Source organism: Siphateles boraxobius, unplaced genomic scaffold (assembly GCF_051911475.1).
Source record: "Siphateles boraxobius isolate OS27281-9 unplaced genomic scaffold, OSU_SipBor_1 85, whole genome shotgun sequence".
NCBI lineage: Eukaryota > Metazoa > Chordata > Actinopteri > Cypriniformes > Leuciscidae > Siphateles > Siphateles boraxobius.
In genome coordinates, this window is record NW_027509214.1 from 1,249,657 (window position 1) to 1,270,000 (window position 20,344).

The following is a 20,344-nucleotide window of genomic DNA, read 5'->3' on the forward strand; positions in this document are numbered from 1 at the left end:
TGATTTCACACTACAGCCTATTTCTTCATATTTGTCCAATTTTCTTTTATTTCAATCAAGTTTTATTTCTATTCGTTTTCCAATCTCAAGGTCAATCTCTGTTTTTTTGGTGATTTACAAAAAATATTTATCTTTTACTCAAGATTTAAACACTAAACATTACTCAGTTTATTTTAACTAATTAAATGACTTTCCAAGAATATAAATTTGACATTTAGTCCAAATCAAAGCGCAGAGTGTTCTGGAAACGCAAGGCGGCCGAGGTCATGTGACTGGTCTCACTCAGCACTGGGTCCTCCAACTGTATCCCAGCATTCCCATCGCTCCCGCAGTCTCCTGAAGAACGCATCGTCTCTGGATCTTCAGCTTCCCGGGTAGAGTTGGGATCCTCCTGCTCCGTCACTTGCTGATGGATCAGTGTGTTGTTATCGGTCTGAAGTGACGTGTTTTCTGCCTCTTCATCCCTACCGTGGAGAAGGTGAGATTCCCTGACAAACCCCTGCAAACACACAGCAACCTCACTCATATCTACTGTAATATCAGATCAACATCACTCATATCTACTGTAATATCAGATCAACATCACTCATATCTACTGTAATATCAGATCAACATCACTCATATCTACTGTAATATCAGATCAACATCACTCATATCTACTGTAATATCAGATCAACCTCACTCATATCTACTGTAATATCAGATCAACATCACTCATATCTACTGTAATATCAGATCAACATCACTCATATCTACTGTAATATCAGATCAACATCACTAATATCTACTGTAATATCAGATCAACATCACTCATATCTACTGTAATATCAGATCAACATCACTCATATCTACTGTAATATCAGATCAACATCACTCATATCTACTGTAATATCAGATCAACATCACTAATATCTACTGTAATATCAGATCAACATCACTCATATCTACTGTAATATCAGATCAACATCACTAATATCTACTGTAATATCAGATCAACATCACTAATATCTACTGTAATATCAGATCAACATCACTCATATCTACTGTAATATCAGATCAACATCACTCATATCTACTGTAATATCAGATCAACATCACTCATATCTACTGTAATATCAGATCAACATCACTCATATCTACTGTAATATCAGATCAACATCACTCATATCTACTGTAATATCAGAGCAACATCACTAATATCTACTGTAATATCAGATCAACATCACTCATATCTACTGTAATATCAGATCAACATCACTCATATCTACTGTAATATCAGATCAACATCACTCATATCTACTGTAATATCAGATCAACATCACTAATATCTACTGTAATATCAGATCAACATCACTCATATCTACTGTAATATCAGATCAACATCATTAATATCTACTGTAATATCAGATCAACATCACTCATATCTACTGTAATATCAGATCAACATCACTCATATCTACTGTAATATCAGATCAACATCACTCATATCTACTGTAATATCAGATCAACATCACTCATATCTACTGTAATATCAGATCAACATCACTCATATCTACTGTAATATCAGATCAACATCACTCATATCTACTGTAATATCAGATCAACATCACTCATATCTACTGTAATATCAGCAACATCACTCATATCTACTGTAATATCAGATCAACATAACTCATATCTACTGTAATATCAGCAACCTCACTCATATCTACTGTAATATCAGATCAACATCACTCATATCTACTGTAATATCAGATCAACATCACTCATATCTACTGTAATATCAGCAACCTCACTCATATCTACTGTAATATCAGATCAACATCACTCATATCTACTGTAATATCAGATCAACATCACTCATATCTACTGTAATATCAGATCAACATCACTCATATCTACTGTAATATCAGATCAACATCACTCATATCTACTGTAATATCAGATCAACATCACTCATATCTACTGTAATATCAGATCAACATCACTCATATCTACTGTAATATCAGCAACCTCACTCATATCTACTGTAATATCAGATCAACCTCACTCATATCTACTGTAATATCAGCAACCTCACTCATATCTACTGTAATATCAGATCAACATCACTCATATCAACTGTAATATCAGATCAACATCATTAATATCAACTGTAATATCAGATCAACATCACTAATATCTACTGTAATATCAGAGCAACATCACTCATATCTACTGTAATATCAGATCAACATCACTCATATCTACTGTAATATCAGAGCAACATCATTAATATCTACTGTAATATCAGATCAACATCACTCATATCTACTGTAATATCAGATCAACATCACTCATATCTACTGTAATATCAGATCAACCTCACTCATATCTACTGTAATATCAGCAACCTCACTCATATCTACTGTAATATCAGATCAACATCACTCATATCAACTGTAATATCAGATCAACATCATTAATATCAACTGTAATATCAGATCAACATCACTAATATCTACTGTAATATCAGAGCAACATCACTCATATCTACTGTAATATCAGATCAACATCACTCATATCTACTGTAATATCAGAGCAACATCATTAATATCTACTGTAATATCAGATCAACATCACTCATATCTACTGTAATATCAGATCAACATCACTCATATCTACTGTAATATCAGAGCAACATCACTAATATCTACTGTAATATCAGATCAACATCACTCATATCTACTGTAATATCAGATCAACATCACTAATATCTACTGTAATATCAGATCAACATCACTCATATCTACTGTAATATCAGATCAACATCACTCATATCTACTGTAATATCAGAGCAACATCACTAATATCTACTGTAATATCAGATCAACATCACTCATATCTACTGTAATATCAGATCAACATCACTAATATCTACTGTAATATCAGATCAACATCACTCATATCTACTGTAATATCAGATCAACATCACTCATATCTACTGTAATATCAGATCAACATCACTCATATCTACTGAAATATCAGATCAACATCACTCATATCTACTGTAATATCAGATCAACATCACTCATATCTACTGTAATATCAGATCAACATCACTCATATCTACTGTAATATCAGCAACATCACTCATATCTACTGTAATATCAGATCAACATCACTCATATCTACTGTAATATCAGATCAACATCACTCATATCTACTGTAATATCAGATCAACATCACTAATATCTACTGTAATATCAGATCAACATCACTAATATCTACTGTAATATCAGATCAACATCACTAATATCTACTGTAATATCAGATCAACATCACTCATATCTACTGTAATATCAGATCAACATCACTCATATCTACTGTAATATCAGATCAACATCACTCATATCTACTGTAATATCAGATCAACATCACTAATATCTACTGTAATATCAGATCAACATCACTCATATCTACTGTAATATCAGATCAACATCACTAATATCTACTGTAATATCAGATCAACATCACTAATATCTACTGTAATATCAGATCAACATCACTCATATCTACTGTAATATCAGATCAACATCACTCATATCTACTGTAATATCAGATCAACATCACTCATATCTACTGTAATATCAGATCAACATCACTCATATCTACTGTAATATCAGATCAACATCACTCATATCTACTGTAATATCAGAGCAACATCACTAATATCTACTGTAATATCAGATCAACATCACTCATATCTACTGTAATATCAGATCAACATCACTCATATCTACTGTAATATCAGATCAACATCACTCATATCTACTGTAATATCAGATCAACATCACTAATATCTACTGTAATATCAGATCAACATCACTCATATCTACTGTAATATCAGATCAACATCATTAATATCTACTGTAATATCAGATCAACATCACTCATATCTACTGTAATATCAGATCAACATCACTCATATCTACTGTAATATCAGATCAACATCACTCATATCTACTGTAATATCAGATCAACATCACTCATATCTACTGTAATATCAGATCAACATCACTCATATCTACTGTAATATCAGATCAACATCACTCATATCTACTGTAATATCAGATCAACATCACTCATATCTACTGTAATATCAGCAACATCACTCATATCTACTGTAATATCAGATCAACATAACTCATATCTACTGTAATATCAGCAACCTCACTCATATCTACTGTAATATCAGATCAACATCACTCATATCTACTGTAATATCAGATCAACATCACTCATATCTACTGTAATATCAGCAACCTCACTCATATCTACTGTAATATCAGATCAACATCACTCATATCTACTGTAATATCAGATCAACATCACTCATATCTACTGTAATATCAGATCAACATCACTCATATCTACTGTAATATCAGATCAACATCACTCATATCTACTGTAATATCAGATCAACATCACTCATATCTACTGTAATATCAGATCAACATCACTCATATCTACTGTAATATCAGCAACCTCACTCATATCTACTGTAATATCAGATCAACCTCACTCATATCTACTGTAATATCAGCAACCTCACTCATATCTACTGTAATATCAGATCAACATCACTCATATCAACTGTAATATCAGATCAACATCATTAATATCAACTGTAATATCAGATCAACATCACTAATATCTACTGTAATATCAGAGCAACATCACTCATATCTACTGTAATATCAGATCAACATCACTCATATCTACTGTAATATCAGAGCAACATCATTAATATCTACTGTAATATCAGATCAACATCACTCATATCTACTGTAATATCAGATCAACATCACTCATATCTACTGTAATATCAGATCAACCTCACTCATATCTACTGTAATATCAGCAACCTCACTCATATCTACTGTAATATCAGATCAACATCACTCATATCAACTGTAATATCAGATCAACATCATTAATATCAACTGTAATATCAGATCAACATCACTAATATCTACTGTAATATCAGAGCAACATCACTCATATCTACTGTAATATCAGATCAACATCACTCATATCTACTGTAATATCAGAGCAACATCATTAATATCTACTGTAATATCAGATCAACATCACTCATATCTACTGTAATATCAGATCAACATCACTCATATCTACTGTAATATCAGAGCAACATCACTAATATCTACTGTAATATCAGATCAACATCACTCATATCTACTGTAATATCAGATCAACATCACTAATATCTACTGTAATATCAGATCAACATCACTCATATCTACTGTAATATCAGATCAACATCACTCATATCTACTGTAATATCAGATCAACATCACTCATATCTACTGAAATATCAGATCAACATCACTCATATCTACTGTAATATCAGATCAACATCACTCATATCTACTGTAATATCAGCAACATCACTCATATCTACTGTAATATCAGATCAACATCACTCATATCTACTGTAATATCAGATCAACATCACTCATATCTACTGTAATATCAGATCAACATCACTAATATCTACTGTAATATCAGATCAACATCACTCATATCTACTGTAATATCAGATCAACATCACTCATATCTACTGTAATATCAGATCAACATCACTAATATCTACTGTAATATCAGATCAACATCACTCATATCTACTGTAATATCAGATCAACATCACTCATATCTACTGTAATATCAGATCAACCTCACTCATATCTACTGTAATATCAGATCAACATCACTCATATCTACTGTAATATCAGAGCAACATCACTCATATCTACTGTAATATCAGATCAACATCACTAATATCTACTGTAATATCAGATCAACATCACTAATATCTACTGTAATATCAGATCAACATCACTAATATCTACTGTAATATCAGAGCAACATCACTAATATCTACTGTAATATCAGATCAACATCACTAATATCTACTGTAATATCAGATCAACATCACTCATATCTACTGTAATATCAGATCAACATCACTAATATCTACTGTAATATCAGAGCAACATCACTAATATCTACTGTAATATCAGATCAACATCACTAATATCTACTGTAATATCAGATCAACATCACTCATATCTACTGTAATATCAGATCAACATCACTCATATCTACTGTAATATCAGATCAACATCATTAATATCTACTGTAATATCAGATCAACATCATTAATATCTACTGTAATATCAGATCAACATCACTCATATCTACTGTAATATCAGAGCAACATCACTAATATCTACTGTAATATCAGATCAACATCACTCATATCTACTGTAATATCAGAGCAACATCACTAATATCTACTGTAATATCAGATCAACATCACTAATATCTACTGTAATATCAGATCAACATCACTCATATCTACTGTAATATCAGATCAACATCACTCATATCTACTGTAATATCAGATCAACATCATTAATATCTACTGTAATATCAGATCAACATCATTAATATCTACTGTAATATCAGAGCAACATCACTCATATCTACTGTAATATCAGATCAACATCACTAATATCTACTGTAATATCAGAGCAACATCACTAATATCTACTGTAATATCAGAGCAACATCACTAATATCTACTGTAATATCAGATCAACATCACTCATATCTACTGTAATATCAGATCAACATCACTCATATCTACTGTAATATCAGATCAACATCACTCATATCTACTGTAATATCATGAGCATAAATCAGTCACACTAGAAATCCAATGAATTTGATACATTGATATTATATATGAGAATATTATATAAAAGTTGGTCACGTACTGTATCTGATGAAGAGTCAACTGCTCGATTGATGTTTGTTTCATCACCTCCTGTGTGATCCGGATCGAGACCTCCTTCTGTGTGATCCGGATCGAGACCTCCTTCTGTGTGATCCGGATCAAGACCTTCTGTGCGATCCGGATGGAGACCTCTTCCTGTGCGATCCGGATCGAGACCTCTTCCTGTGTGATCCGGATCGAGACCTCTTCCTGTGTGATCCGGATCGAGACCTCCTTCTGTGTGATCCGGATCAAGACCTTCTGTGCGATCCGGATCAAGACCTCTTTCTTTGCGATCCGGATCAAGACCTCTTTCTGTGCGATCAGGACCAAGACCTCCTCCTGTGTGATCCGGACCATGACCTCCTCCTGCGTGATCTGGATCAAGACTTCTTTCTGTGCGATCCGGATCAAGACCTCCTCCTGTGCGATCCGGATCAAGACCTCCTCCTGTGTGATCCGGACCAAGACCTCCTCCTGTGTGATCCGGACCAAGACCTCCTCCTGTGTGATCTGGACGTAGACCTCCTCCTGTGTGATCCGGACCAAGACCTCCTCCTGTGTGATCCGGACCAAGACCTCCTCCTGTGTGATCCGGACGTAGACCTCCTCCTGTGTGATCCGGACCAAGACCTCCTCCTGTGTGATCCGGACCAAGACCTCCTCCTGTGTGATCCGGACCAAGACCTCCTCCTGTGTGATCCGGACCAAGACCTCCTCCTGTGTGATCCGGACCAAGACCTCCTCCTGTGTGATCCGGACCAAGACCTCCTCCTGTGTGATCCGGACCAAGACCTCCTCCTGTGTGATCCGGACCAAGACCTGCTCCTGTGTGATCCGGACCAAGACCTCCTCCTGTGTGATCCGGACCAAGACCTCCTCCTGTGTGATCCGGACCAAGACCTCCTCCTGTGTGATCCGGACCAAGACCTCCTCCTGTGTGATCCGGACCAAGACCTCCTCCTGTGTGATCCGGACCAAGACCTTCTCCTGTGTGATCCGGACCAAGACCTCCTCCTGTGTGATCCGGACCAAGACCTCCTCCTGTGTGATCCGGATCAAGACCTCCTCCTGTGTGATCCGGACCAAGATCTCCTGTGTGATCCGGACCAAGACCTCCTCCTGCGTGGTCTGGATCAAGACCTTCCTCTTTTGGGTTCTGGTCTGCTTCCTCGTTGACATTACTCTTCGCCTCATCGCAGCTCATCTGTAACTCCGGGGTTTTCGCTGGCCGAACGGGAAGAGTGATTGTCAACTGTTTCTTAGTTTTGTCGAACTTTGCATCTCCTTTTTCTTCATCAACCGGATAGGCGAGCGGAAGGTCCAGCCGGTACGCTGGTTCTGGAGCCTCCAGGACAAGCCGTCGCTCCGTCACACACACCTCAGCGTGTAGTGCTGATCCCAGCAGCGGCACATCGATGATGACTATGATCTCTCTGGGTCGGGCCCCGGGCCCCGAGTCTCTGGAGTACCTGTAATCCTGCAAATCCACAACTGATCGGTATTTTACGGTGTAATGTGGTTTGATGGGCTGTTTGGATTTGGTGTCATCAGGATTAGAAGGACTTTGGCTCCCTTCGGGTTCTAGTTCTTGTCCTATTTGATTTTCATCTGGATATGGAAAGGACAGCATGTCCTCACCGGAGCTCTGGTTCTTCTGGTCGTGTCCGGGGATCGGTCTGCGGATTACCGCTGGATGTGCAACACCTTTGTACTTCATCTTCAGGTGCTTTATTTGCTCTCTGTCTATCTTGATGTGGAAAGAGTCTTCGATCCCTCCGATAGCCGTACTGTGGATGAGTTTCATGAATCTCGCGTTTTTTGCCGCCATGTGAAGCGCGTCTGGATGGAAAACGACATCGTAAACCTCACAGCTGTTCCCCGCGGCGTCTCGGTCGGCTCGGCCCGGTGTCAGACTGAACGGTATGCGCCAGTTCTGACCCGGCTCCCCGCCTCGGTCTCGAGCTGCTTCACACGACGGCTCGTCGATGCGCGGATTAGAGCAGATGTTGACGAAGCATTTCCCGCGCGCGCTGCGTGTTTTGAGCACGTGATTCGCCTCAGGGTGGATAAACTGCACGTGAATGCCCCTGTCCTCCTCCATCTGAGTGATCTCCTCCTCATATCTCCTCCGGTTCTCCGGGTCGGAGATCTCAGCCGCATATTCCTGCAGTAACTCACAGAACTTCTCGTCTTTTAGCGCTTTACCGAATCTATTCATTTCATCGCGTGTCAAATTCAGTTCTTCGAGTTTGCTGCCAAAATCCATTATAGATTGTTAACTTAAAGTTACTGACAAGCTGTATTAATCTCTTGAGGATCTTTCCAAACTACAGCGACCGGAAAAACACAGTAGTGATGAATGGAGGACTCGGTAACCATGGAAACCTGCTACACAACAGAACGCGCGTCCGCCGTCGAGGCTCTTCAGTTCAATATTTATCATCTCATTTGTAGTAATTGTACTAATTTAACAGTGTGCACTAATTTGAATGGTTTTCTCTTTCTAGAGACACATTAATAACCAGCCTTGACCAGTTGAAAGTGAGTCATTCGATATTTAATAAACTGTTCCCAGAAACAAACACAAAACAGGAAAATAAATTGTTTAACCTTCCTGAATGTAGACATTTTAACAATATTTGAGAAAACAAAGGTGACGTACAATAGTTTATTTTAAAACAAATCATTACCCCCCAAACCCCACACACACACACACACACACACACACACACACACACACACACACACACACACACTGACACATGGTATCAATTACACAGTATCAATATTAATTGTGGAAACAAAGCTTAAGTAAACATTTTTTCTTATGTACAGTAGATGGTTACACTTTATTTTAAGGTGTCATTGTTACAGTGTAATTATATATTTAAGTACTGAGTAATATTAAGCAACTACATGCACTTACTATAGGGTTAGGATTTGGGTGAGGGTTGGTTGCATGTAATTATGCATAATTTACTGTTATCACTATGTCAATTAAGTCAAATTTATTTATATAGTTTTATATATAGTTATATTATGGTTTTTACAATACAGAGTGTTTCAAAGCAGCTTTACAGAGATAACAGGAAAATAATGCAACAAAGTTTGTTTCCAGAAGAAAATAGCATCACAGTCCAGCTTAAGTAAGTTCAGTGATGGTTCATTTTTGTTGTTAAAGTTATTAATTTAGTTCATTTTATATACAGCCGCTCTGGAGAAAACCGTGATGTCATCGGTAAGTACATGTAACTTATGTAACAAGGACACTCTAAAATAAAGTGTTACCCAGTGGGTTATTATAAAGCAAATCATTGGGCGGTTCTGAATATGTTCTGTGATGTTCTGTTTGTCTGGTTCTCCACGGCGCGACGCAGTTTTGGTGGTAAACACAGAATCTGGGACTGAAACACACTGGGATGGTCTGCAATGAAGTCCTGGCATAACCTGTGGGAATAAAGCGCATTAGTTGTGTGTTCTCCGTGATGTGTGTGTGTGTTTGTTCGGGATCGTACCGGATCAGCGGGTACGGCTGAGTCTGGAACACCAGCGTGTCGTTGCAGTGGCCCTGAAAAACACACCGTTCTCACACACACCTTCATCATGTTTGCTGGATTCATCTGTGCGTCGATGAGACTTACTTTGTCCACCAGAAGAATATAATCATGACTTCCTCCGAACACAATCACATCTGAGTCTCTTGCGGGACAAGCGCTGTGCCAAAGCCTGAGGAAATCAGATTATATAGAAACCTGTAGAAATATACAATATAGAATAATATAGAAATATCGATTCTTTAAACACGATTAACTTTCACGAACCGGGGTTTGTCCTCGTGCTGATGCTCCTTCCTCGTCCATCCTCGAGTCTCCAGATCCAGTATCCAGCCGTCGCCTGAAGACAACGAGGACGCTTGCTAGTTGGGTTAGTTTGATCTGGTGTGTGTGTGTGTGTGTGTGTGCTGATACTCACTCATGGGTCTGCAGTCTTCACTGAGTCCACCGAACAGAAAGAGTGAGGAGTCTGACACTGGTGTGAGTGTGTGCCATGAGCGACCCGAGGGAGAGACGCTGCAGGAGACGCTGAGAGACCGGTAGAACACACACACACACGCTGAGAGACACGAATGAACAAACAGACACAGATGCGCTTCAGGTACAAGACACACACACACTCACTCACTCTCACACACACTGGAGGAGACGCTGAGAGGCCGGCAGAACACACACAGATGTGGCTTCAGGTAACACACACACACACACACACACACACTAACACGACCCCTAAACATACCCATCACAAGACTTTTTACATTTTCATACAAACACATTTTATTATGTTTATTAATCAATTTTCACAAGTATAGCTGAACATGCCCTCTCACACATGCACGCACACATACTCACATAAATAGTGTGTAACTGTTCTGAAAGATGTCTTACATTTCTGACCATGTCCATGAATTCAAATCCAGACAAAACACATCACATGTTCTAGTTTCCTGTGCAGAAAACAAACACACACAAGCATGCTAACAGAACTGCACATGACAGTAGTTCTCAAGTGATTAGTAAAGGCAGGAGTGTGTGAGTGTAAACCGCGTGTGATGTTTCTATAAAACACAACAGTAACTCACCTTTATTCTCCCTCCACATACGAAACCCTTACTGCCGATCGTAGCACTAGCGTGAGCGGCTCGCGGTGCAGGAGCGCGACCCTGTCGAACACACACACACACTCATCAGTGTATAACATTCACACAGTCATCTGTGTCTAACAATCACACACTCATCTGTGGCTAACAATCACACACTCATCTGTGTCTAACATTCACACACTCATCTGTGTCTAACATTCACACACTCATCTGTGTCTAACATTCACACACTCATCTGTGTCTAACATTCACACACTCATCTGTGTCTAACATTCACACACTCATCAGTGTCTAACATTCACACACTCATCAGTGTCTAACATTCACACACTCATCAGTGTCTAACATTCACACACTCATCAGTGTCTAACAATCACACACTCATCTGTGGCTAACATTCACACACTCATCTGTGTCTAACATTCACACACTCATCTGTGTCTAACATTCACACACTCATCTGTGTCTAACATTCACACACTCATCAGTGTCTAACATTCACACACTCATCTGTGTCTAACATTCACACACTCATCTGTGTCTAACATTCACACACTCATCTGTGTCTAACATTCACACACTCATCAGTGTCTAACATTCACACACTCATCAGTGTCTAACAATCTCACACTCATCAGTGTCTAACATTCACACACTCATCAGTGTCTAACAATCTCACACTCATCAGTGTCTAACATTCACACACTCATCAGTGTCTAACAATCTCACACTCATCAGTGTCTAACATTCACACACTCATCAGTGTCTAACAATCTCACACTCATCAGTGTCTAACATTCACACACTCATCAGTGTCTAACATTCACACACTCATCAGTGTCTAACATTCACACACTCATCAGTGTCTAACATTCACACACTCATCTGTGTCTAACATTCACACACTCATCAGTGTCTAACATTCACACACTCATCAGTGTCTAACAATCTCACACTCATCAGTGTCTAACATTCACACACTCATCAGTGTCTAACATTCACACACTCATCAGTGTCTAACATTCACACACTCATCAGTGTCTAACATTCACACACTCATCAGTGTCTAACAATCACACACTCATCAGTGTCTAACATTCACACACTCATCTGTGTCTAACATTCACACACTCATCAGTGTCTAACATTCACTCACTCATCTGTGTCTAACATTCACACACTCATCTGTGTCTAACATTCACACACTCATCTGTGTCTAACAATCACACACTCATCTGTGTCTAACATTCACACACTCATCAGTGTCTAACATTCACACACTCATCAGTGTATAACATTCACACACTCATCTGTGTCTAATAATCACACACTCATCTGTGTCTAACAATCACACACTCATCTGTGTCTAACATTCACACACTCATCTGTGTCTAACATTCACACACTCATCTGTGTCTAAGAATCACACACTCATCTGTGTCTAACATTCACACACTCATCTGTGTCTAACATTCACACACTCATCTGTGTCTAAGAATCACACACTCATCTGTGTCTAACAATCTCACATTCACACACTCATCAGTGTCTAACAATCACACACATCTGTGTCTAACAATCACACACTCATCTGTGTCTAACAATCACACACTCATCTGTGTGTAACATTCACACACTTATTAGTGTCTAACATTCACTCACTCATCTGTGTCTAACATTCACACACTCATCTGTGTCTAACATTCACACACTCATCTGTGTCTAACATTCACACACTCATCTGTGTCTAACAATCACACACTCATCTGTGTCTAACATTCACACACTCATCTGTGTCTAACATTCACACACTCATCTGTGTCTAACATTCACACACTCATCTGTGTCTAACAATCACACACTCATCTGTGTCTAACATTCACACACTAATCTGTGTCTAACAATCACACACTCATCTGTGTCTAACATTCACACACTCATCTGTGTCTAACATTCACACACTCATCTGTGTCTAACATTCACACATTCACACACTCATCTGTGTCTAACATTCACACACTCATCTGTGTCTAACATTCACACACTCATCTGTGTCTAACATTCACACATTCACACACTCATCTGTGTCTAACATTCACACACTCATCTGTGTCTAACAATCACACACTCATCTGTGTCTAACATTCACACACTCATCTGTGTCTAACATTCACACACTCATCTGTCTAACAATCTCACACTCATCAGTGTCTAACAATCACACACTCATCAGTGTCTAACATTCACACACTCATCTGTGTCTAACATTCACACACTCATCTGTGTCTAACATTCACACACTCATCTGTGTCTAACATTCACACACTCATCTGTGTCTAACATTCACACACTCATCAGTGTCTAACATTCACACATTCATCAGTGTCTAACATTCACACACTCATCAGTGTCTAACATTCACACACTCATCTGTGTCTAACATTCACACACTCATCTGTGTCTAACATTCACACACTCATCTGTGTCTAACAATCACACACTCATCTGTGTCTAACATTCACACACTAATCTGTGTCTAACAATCACACACTCATCTGTGTCTAACATTCACACACTCATCTGTGTCTAACATTCACACACTCATCTGTGTCTAACATTCACACATTCACACACTCATCTGTGTCTAACATTCACACACTCATCTGTGTCTAACATTCACACATTCACACACTCATCTGTGTCTAACATTCACACACTCATCTGTGTCTAACATTCACACACTCATCTGTGTCTAACAATCACACACTCATCTGTGTCTAACATTCACACACTCATCTGTGTCTAACATTCACACACTCATCTGTCTAACAATCTCACACTCATCAGTGTCTAACAATCACACACTCATCAGTGTCTAACATTCACACACTCATCTGTGTCTAACATTCACACACTCATCTGTGTCTAACATTCACACACTCATCTGTGTCTAACATTCACACACTCATCTGTGTCTAACATTCACACACTCATCAGTGTCTAACATTCACACATTCATCAGTGTCTAACATTCACACACTCATCAGTGTCTAACATTCACACACTCATCAGTGTCTAACATTCACACACTCATCTGTGTCTAACATTCACACACTCATCAGTGTCTAACATTCACACACTCATCAGTGTCTAACATTCACACACTCATCAGTGTCTAACATTCACACACTCATCTGTGTCTAACATTCACACACTCATCTGTGTCTAACATTCACACACTCATCTGTGTCTAACATTCACACACTCATCTGTGTCTAACATTCACACACTCATCTGTGTCTAACAATCTCACACTCATCAGTGTCTAACAATCTCACACTCATCAGTGTCTAACAATCACACACTCATCAGTGTCTAACAATCACACACTCATCTGTGTCTAACATTCACACACTCATCTGTGTCTAACATTCACACACTCATCTGTGTCTAACATTCACACACTCATCTGTGTCTAACATTCACACACTCATCAGTGTCTAACATTCACACACTCATCAGTGTCTAATATTCACACACTCATCAGTGTCTAACATTCACACACTCATCAGTGTCTAACATTCACACAGTCTAACATTCACACACTCATCAGTGTCTAACATTCACACACTCATCAGTGTCTAACATTCACACAGTCTAACATTCACACACTCATCAGTGTCTAACATTCACACACTCATCAGTGTCTAACATTCACACAGTCTAACATTCACACACTCATCAGTGTCTAACATTCACACACTCATCAGTGTCTAACATTCACACACTCATCAGTGTCTAGCATTCACACACTCATCTGTGTCTAACAATCTCACACTCATCAGTGTCTAACAATCACACACTCATCAGTGTCTAACATTCACACAGCTGCTAAAGCTTAATATTGATTCATAATGCTAAATGATGTTTGAATGACTTACAGAGGTCTGTGGTTCAGTCCATCTGCTTCTTTCCGGATCAAACTCGTGAGTTTCATTGTTCCATCCCCAGAAAATGTCCTCGGCCTGACAAAAGAAAGCTGACGCTGATATGGATCTGTTTTAAATCGCTTTTCATCTGTGAGCAGTTTCATATGGAGCACAAACTACCCATGATGCCTCATCCACAGCGAAGCTCTTCGGATCCTTGATGTCACTCCCCAGCTTGTGGCCATATCCACCGAAGTAGATCATTCTGTCAGGAGATCAAAACTCAGTACAAATATGACTGTATTAATATATTGTAGAGGATGAGTATCGCTGACCTTCCTTTATGAACCCAACAGGACAGTTTGTCTCGCGGTGACGGTGGAGACCCGGACTGAGGCTCGACCTTCTTCCAGCTGAACCTCCCGTCGTGGAGATCGACTGAGTAGAGCTGAAATAAGACATTTATTCACAACTTACTGGCTTTTACTGATGCAAAATAATAGAGTTGGTACTGAATAAAGCTGTACTTCATTAGTCTGTCCATCATCACAGCAGCCTCCGAATATATACAGGAGTCCGTTCACAATACAGCCACAGGTCCCGGAGAGAGACGGGGGAACCGTCCCAGCCATGCCATGCCTAACCCTTCAGAAGAAGAGAGAACTCACTTAATCTCAACTAAAACACGCCTAACCCTTCAGAAGAAGAGAAAACTCACTTAATCTCAACTAAAACACGCCTAACCCTTCAGAAGAAGAGAGAACTCACTTAATCTCAATAATCTCAACTAAAAAATGCCTAACCCTTCAGAAGAGAGAACTCTCTTAATCTCAATAATCTCAACTAAAACACGCCTAACCCTTCAGAAGAAGAGAAAACTCACTTAATCTCAACTAAAACACGCCTAACCCTTCAGAAGAAGAGAAAACTCACTTAATCTCAACTAAAACACGCCTAACCCTTCAGAAGAAGAGAGAACTCACTTAATCTCAATAATCTCAACTAAAAAATGCCTAACCCTTCAGAAGAGAGAACTCTCTTAATCTCAATAATCTCAACTAAAACACGCCTAACCCTTCAGAAGAAGAGAAAACTCACTTAATCTCAACTAAAACACGCCTAACCCTTCAGAAGAAGAGAAAACTCACTTAATCTCAACTAAAACACGCCTAACCCTTCAGAAGAAGAGAAAACTCACTTAATCTCAATAATCTCAACTAAAACATGCCTAACCCTTCAGAAGAAGAGAAAACTCACTTAATCTCAACTAAAACACGCCTAACCCTTCAGAAGAAGAGAAAACTCACTTAATCTCAACTAAAACACGCCTAACCCTTCAGAAGAAGAGAAAGCTCACTTAATCTCAATAATCTCAACTAAAACATGCCTAACCCTTCAGAAGAAGAGAGAACTCACTTAATCTCAACTAAAACACGCCTAACCCTTCAGAAGAAGAGAAAACTCACTTAATCTCAACTAAAACACGCCTAACCCTTCAGAAGAAGAGAAAACTCACTTAATCTCAATAATCTCAACTAAAACATGCATAACCCTTCAGAAGAAGAGAGAACTCACTTAATCTCAATAATCTCAACTAAAAAATGCATAACCCTTCAGAAGAGAGAACTCTCTTAATCTCAATAATCTCAACTAAAACATGCCTAACCCTTCAGAAGAAGAGAAACCTCACTTAATCTCAACTAAAACATGCCTAACCCTTCAGAAGAAGAGAGAACTCACTTAATCTCAACTAAAACATGCCTAACCCTTCAGAAGAAGAGAGAACTCACTTAATCTCAACTAAAAAATGCCTAACCCTTCAGAAGAAGAGAAAACTCACTTAATCTCAACTAAAACATGCCTAACCCTTCAGAAGAAGAGAAAACTCACTTAATCTCAATAATCTCAACTAAAACATGCATAACCCTTCAGAAGAAGAGAGAACTCACTTAATCTCAACTAAAACACGCCTAACCCTTCAGAAGAAGAGAGAACTCACTTAATCTCAATAATCTCAACTAAAACATGCCTAACCCTTCAGAAGAAGAGAAAACTCACTTAATCTCAACTAAAACACGCCTAACCCTTCAGAAGAAGAGAAAACTCACTTAATCTCAACTAAAACACGCCTAACCCTTCAGAAGAAGAGAAAACTCACTTAATCTCAACTAAAACATGCCTAACCCTTCAGAAGAAGAGAAAACTCACTTAATCTCAACTAAAACACGCCTAACCCTTCAGAAGAAGAGAGAACTCACTTAATCTCAATAATCTCAACTAAAACACGCCTAACCCTTCAGAAGAAGAGAAAACTCACTTAATCTCAACTAAAACATGCCTAACCCTTCAGAAGAAGAGAAAACTCACTTAATCTCAACTAAAACACGCCTAACCCTTCAGAAGAAGAGAAAACTCACTTAATCTCAACTAAAACACGCCTAACCCTTCAGAAGAAGAGAGAACTCACTTAATCTCAATAATCTCAACTAAAACACGCCTAACCCTTCAGAAGAAGAGAAAACTCACTTAATCTCAACTAAAACATGCCTAACCCTTCAGAAGAAGAGAAAACTCACTTAATCTTAACTAAAACATGCCTAACCCTTCAGAAGAAGAGAAAACTCACTTAATCTCAACTAAAACATGCCTAACCCTTCAGAAGAAGAGAAAACTCACTTAATCTCAATAATCTCAACTAAAACACGCCTAACCCTTCAGAAGAAGAGAGAACTCACTTAATCTCAATAATCTCAACTAAAACACGCCTAACCCTTCAGAAGAAGAGAAAACTCACTTAATCTCAACTAAAACATGCCTAACCCTTCAGAAGAAGAGAAAACTCACTTAATCTTAACTAAAACACGCCTAACCCTTCAGAAGAAGAGAAAACTCACTTAATCTCAACTAAAACACGCCTAACCCTTCAGAAGAAGAGAAAACTCACTTAATCTTAACTAAAACACGCCTAACCCTTCAGAAGAAGAGAGAACTCACTTAATCTCAATAATCTCAACTAAAACATGCCTAACCCTTCAGAAGAAGAGAGAACTCACTTAATCTCAATAATCTCAACTAAAACATGCCTAACCCTTCGGAAGAGAAAACTCACTTAATCTCAATAATCTCAACTAAAACATGCATAACCCTTCAGAAGAGAAAACTCACTTAATCTCAATAATCTCAACTAAAACATGCCTAACCCTTCAGAAGAAGAGAAAACTCACTTAATCTCAACTAAAACATGCCTAACCCTTCAGAAGAAGAGAAAACTCACTTAATCTCAACTAAAACATGCCTAACCCTTCAGAAGAAGAGAGAACTCACTTAATCTCAATAATCTCAACTAAAACATGCCTAACCCTTCAGAAGAAGAGAAAACTCACTTAATCTCAACTAAAACATGCCTAACCCTTCAGAAGAAGAGAAAACTCACTTAATCTCAACTAAAACATGCATAACCCTTCAGAAGAAGAGAGAACTCACTTAATCTCAATAATCTCAACTAAAACATGCCTAACCCTTCGGAAGAGAAAACTCACTTAATCTCAATAATCTCAACTAAAACATGCATAACCCTTCAGAAGAGAGAACTCACTTAATCTCAATAATCTCAACTAAAACATGCCTAACCCTTCAGAAGAAGAGAGAACTCACTTAATCTCAATAATCTCAACTAAAACATGCCTAACCCTTCAGAAGAGAAAACTCACTTAATCTCAATAATCTCAACTAAAACATGCCTAACCCTTCAGAAGAAGAGAAAACTCACTTAATCTCAATAATCTCAACTAAAACATGCCTAACCCTTCAGAAGAAGAGAGAACTCACTTAATCTCAATAATCTCAACTAAAACATGCCTAACCCTTCAGAAGAGAAAACTCACTTAATCTCAATAATCTCAACTAAAACATGCCTAACCCTTCAGAAGAGAAAACTCACTTAATCTCAATAATCTCAACTAAAACATGCCTAACCCTTCGGAAGAGAAAACTCACTTAATCTCAATAATCTCAACTAAAACATGCCTAACCCTTCGGAAGAGAAAACTCACTTAATCTCAATAATCTCAACTAAAACATGCCTAACCCTTCAGAAGAAGAGAGAACTCACTTAATCTCAATAATCTCAACTAAAACATGCCTAACCCTTCAGAAGAGAAAACTCACTTAATCTCAATAATCTCAACTAAAACATGCCTAACCCTTCAGAAGAAGAGAGAACTCACTTAATCTCAATAATCTCAACTAAAACATGCCTAACCCTTCGGAAGAGAAAACTCACTTAATCTCAATAATCTCAACTAAAACATGCCTAACCCTTCGGAAGAGAAAACTCACTTAATCTCAATAATCTCAACTAAAACATGCCTAACCCTTCAGAAGAGAAAACTCACTTAATCTCAATAATCTCAACTAAAACATGCCTAACCCTTCAGAAGAAGAGAAAACTCACTTAATCTCAACTAAAACATGCCTAACCCTTCAGAAGAGGAGACTCACTTAATCTCAATAATCTCAACTAAAACGTACCAACAACAGAGTCAGCATGTGCACGCGCACGCACACGGGCACACGCACACAAACATGTTTGTTGACAGTCATAAATAATTCTTACCATAACCCAGTTTCTAAGTCATACAACCAAAGCTCGTCATTTGGAAGAAAAACTTCATGTTCTGCCACCGACTGAAGAATCAATCATCAGAAAGAAAAATCATTTCATTTGTGCAGTAAAAGTGTTAGTAAACATGAGTTGTTAAATGCTAAATACTGTCCATTTTTGAGCAGAAATATGTGAAATATTCAAGACTATTATTATTATTATTATTATTACCACATAACCACCCCAGACATATAAGTACTGTCCGTCCGCCGCCGCGGTGTGTCCGCTTCTCTCTCGAGCCATTGTTTCAC

General features: G+C 38.3%; 2 protein-coding genes across 2 annotated transcripts in view; both read right to left on the reverse strand.

Annotated features, from left to right (window-relative positions):
- Window positions 1-20: 20 nt before the first annotated feature.
- On the reverse strand, window positions 21-9,200 carry dnaaf2 (dynein axonemal assembly factor 2). The gene is made up of 2 exons (XM_077221698.1): window positions 6,843-9,200; window positions 21-499 (listed from the first exon to the last, which is right to left on the reverse strand). The coding sequence occupies exons 1-2, from the start codon at window positions 9,108-9,110 to the stop codon at window positions 215-217; spliced, it is 2,553 nt and encodes an 850-aa protein (XP_077077813.1). The 5' UTR covers window positions 9,111-9,200; the 3' UTR covers window positions 21-214.
- Window positions 9,201-9,385: 185 nt separating this feature from the next.
- The window catches only part of LOC143731064 (kelch domain-containing protein 1), an 11,341-nt gene continuing 382 nt past the window's right edge, over window positions 9,386-20,344 (reverse strand). Inside the window, exons 1-13 of the mRNA XM_077221721.1 lie at window positions 20,265-20,344; window positions 20,046-20,116; window positions 15,958-16,075; window positions 15,766-15,878; window positions 15,611-15,695; window positions 15,443-15,526; window positions 11,481-11,561; window positions 11,287-11,345; window positions 10,817-10,926; window positions 10,666-10,738; window positions 10,486-10,570; window positions 10,360-10,412; window positions 9,386-10,291 (exon numbers count right to left, since the gene is read on the reverse strand). The exon at window positions 20,265-20,344 is cut by the window's right edge and continues 382 nt beyond it. Coding sequence (XP_077077836.1) covers window positions 10,156-10,291; window positions 10,360-10,412; window positions 10,486-10,570; window positions 10,666-10,738; window positions 10,817-10,926; window positions 11,287-11,345; window positions 11,481-11,561; window positions 15,443-15,526; window positions 15,611-15,695; window positions 15,766-15,878; window positions 15,958-16,075; window positions 20,046-20,116; window positions 20,265-20,344 — 1,148 coding nt within the window. The 3' untranslated portion in view covers window positions 9,386-10,155. The remainder of the gene's footprint in view (window positions 10,292-10,359; window positions 10,413-10,485; window positions 10,571-10,665; window positions 10,739-10,816; window positions 10,927-11,286; window positions 11,346-11,480; window positions 11,562-15,442; window positions 15,527-15,610; window positions 15,696-15,765; window positions 15,879-15,957; window positions 16,076-20,045; window positions 20,117-20,264) is intronic.

Coding starts and splice junctions, on each gene's coding strand:
- dnaaf2 (XM_077221698.1), bottom strand. CDS start 9,110: ATGGATTTTGGCAGCAAACTCGAAGAACTGAATTTGACACGCGATGAA. Junction 500..6,842: donor TTGACTCTTCATCAGATACA/GTACGTGACCAA, acceptor GTGTGTTTGCAG/GGGTTTGTCAGGGAATCTCA.